The sequence below is a fragment of the Suillus subalutaceus genome (genome assembly GCF_016647625.1).
Source record: "Suillus subalutaceus strain FC151 chromosome Unknown DFJ58scaffold_68, whole genome shotgun sequence".
Taxonomy (NCBI): Eukaryota; Fungi; Basidiomycota; class Agaricomycetes; order Boletales; family Suillaceae; genus Suillus; species Suillus subalutaceus.
In genome coordinates, this window is record NW_024540317.1 from 4,826 (window position 1) to 7,631 (window position 2,806).

The 2,806-nt window shown below is 49.5% G+C and overlaps 1 protein-coding gene across 1 annotated transcript; it reads right to left on the reverse strand.

Moving 5' to 3' along the window:
* Positions 1–1,445: 1,445 nt before the first annotated feature.
* On the reverse strand, positions 1,446–2,603 carry DFJ58DRAFT_914602 (uncharacterized protein; the record flags this gene model as incomplete). Its single annotated transcript, XM_041395397.1, has 6 exons — positions 2,480–2,603; positions 2,084–2,404; positions 1,954–2,019; positions 1,825–1,896; positions 1,548–1,772; positions 1,446–1,496 (listed from the first exon to the last, which is right to left on the reverse strand). Coding segments are annotated over exons 2-6 (507 nt in total), but the record flags the coding sequence as incomplete, so codon positions are not given.
* Positions 2,604–2,806: the final 203 nt, after the last annotated feature.

Consider the following 2,806-nt stretch of genomic DNA (forward strand, 5'->3'; position numbering starts at 1 on the left):
TTGTCCATTCGCATGATCTCTGTCAGAATGAACTGATACAGATCATACAACAAGTTTTCCCGTTCAGCGGGATTGCGGGACACCACAGCGTCGAAGGACTCGATTGGAGATAAACCAGGAGGGGGCGCTTTGATGGATTCGCAAGCAAGACGTGCCCACTCGAAAAGACCTTCAGCTTTCTTGGCGAGGACTGTAAAGTCTTTGTCCCCAAATTGCGAAAGCCCTTCCAGCTTCTTCGACACGTAAGCATAGATATCGCGTTCCGCGACTTCTGGTGGAATGTCGTCCATGGAAATCCTTCGAATGTGTTGAGTGCCCGCAAACGCATTCTGAATGTCACGAAGTGGGCGAGAGGTAACGATAAACCGGAAGCTGTTTGGGAGCTCCGTGATTTGGGGAACAGCAGAGCTCTGGAGTTTACCAGAAAGAATGTGAAGAAGGTCGGTTCGTGTCTTGGCCGCACCACTCTCGTCCAGTGCGTCGATCACGATCACGACAGGGCCCACGGTTGACTCTGAGAGCTTCTGTAGCGGTTCCATCAGAAGCTTCTGCCATTGCTGGACGATGTCAGCTGTAGTCTTGAGCGCACTGGCATGCTGAACTGTGTCTGCCAACGCTCGCCTCATCCCTGAATCACGGTCAGCCAGGTCGCGTGCAATGGTAGAAAATATCTTTTCATGGCTACGGTCGGCTTCTCGATCTCGGTCAAAGCAATAACATGAACCAAGCCCTCCCGCATCGCTGAACCACTTAGCAATCGTGTGGGCGATGGCTGATTTGCCCTTGCCTGCAGTGCCAGATAGCCACAGCACGCGTGGAACGTCGTCTCCAGTGCTGTTGACCCAATCTGTGATCTGGGAGAGTATTTCCGTGCGCGTCCCTTGCAGGCATTGTTTCCTGGTGTCTAGCCCTGCGTTCGCGGCATAAGTTATACCACTGAGGTCCAGTAGTTCGCCTGAATAGGAATGAATAGCTGTTGCGTCAGAAGCAAGTACAATCCTTACCTGTGTGGTGGGTATAAATAGCTACGTCCCGACTAACTCGGTCTCGGAAGTTTTGTATGAGCGCATCCAACACATCACTGTACCGTTGAATTTCATTATTTGTTTCAGTGAGAATGTCTTTCCCGAGTCTCTTCCCTGTTATAACAGCAGAAGACTGAGTGTGTGGAACGTGCAACAGCTTGAAGACTCACAGAAGCTCTTGGTCTCTGAATAATCTCTGATGAAGCGGGCGCATTCAAGGGTCTGCTGAGAGATCTGTCCAAGGATACCGCGCATCGATGAAATCTGGCCAAGCGTCTCGTCCTGTATCATGAAGCTGTAAACTTGATCTAACTTGTCGACAAGACGAAGCACTGCTTGGTCGCGATCCGATTGGGCGATGACTATCTACACCGATGACTCCTGAGCGGGTAATAGAAACAAGAGAGGAATCTAACATACTTTTGATGCACAAGACAAGACGCCCAGTGCAATCTTTGCATATGGATGTACCTATGGAACAGGATTAGTTCGGTTCCAACCACTGGAGGAATGGGCCCATACACCTGTGAGCTTCCCGATAACATTGTCGAATATCCTGAGGGGTTGAAGATATGTGTCCTGGAAATTATATACATCCTCGAGATCCGCTGAAGTATTTTGGGCGGCGCATACTCCAGATCCCACAGGCCCCGAAAGTAGATTCATGTCTTTGACAGCCTTTTTGGCATCTCGAAGTGCCGATTGGGGATCAGCACATCGTTCGACGCCTGAAGAGGCATCCTGAACCTGCGCGGCCAACAGAATTTATGGAGAGTGTATAAAGTGAGAGGTGATCTACCTTGATATTCGGAATCGATGAGGCATCTTCACGATCAAGGTTCGTAAGAATGTAGTGGGAACCCTTCGAGTGCTTTTGTACGATCGCATGAGCCTCGTTCCAGGAGACTCAGGATCCTTGTCGACTCACAGAAATATTTTTAGTTACATTCTTAACCTTCCCTAGAAACCGACGAATTTTGCCAAGGCGTTTGTCCTGGATTAAGGATGCATCAGAGTCAATGCTTCGAGTGAAATGAGAAGTGGTCATCAGAACATACCGAACTTTCGCCAGTGGTTGCTTCACTGGACGCGCGGTTGCCAAGAGGAGGGTCTTGCCCTGAGTTCCTTGATTGATTGTGTTCACTCATCATTTGAAATAGTTGATGGAGGATCAGTCTTGAGCGAAGTAGAGTGGGATATGTAGTTGGAGGAAGTGAAGGGTGTCCCCGCTTCAGCGTTTAGATAACAGGTCACACCCTTGGCCGCAAGCCTCGAGGCAATACTATTTGCTGCTGTATTGACTGGGCGCCTCTTCGGAACTCCGGGAAATGCAAGGAAGTCAAAAGAACGATTATCGCCTTTGATATTCCTATACCCGTCTGCCTCGAGAGTATGAAAAACGCCACGCTGATCACAGACACGCCAGTGAGTGATGTATGCACGCAAAGACTTACCAGTGGCCCTTTATTGGCCCATCGAAGCTTGTTTGAGGTTGAGAAAAATACGCGATCATACTATGTAGTCACTATTCGCTGCAACTAATGGTGTTGTCGAAGGACCTCACCCCCAGGTTGCCGCTTGAGATTAGCTTGAATTTCAAACCGCGTGCGCAAATAGGATGACTTGCCAAGCTTGCGTCGAGTCGCTTCCTCGTCATCTGTTGATCTGACGTACGTGCTGCACTGGATCACTTTCTTTCCTCATCACATAAACCTGTGTATGTGGCTGTGTGCAAACGAAGCCAAGTGACCCCAGAACATCCAAACACTGCGCCCCCCGCT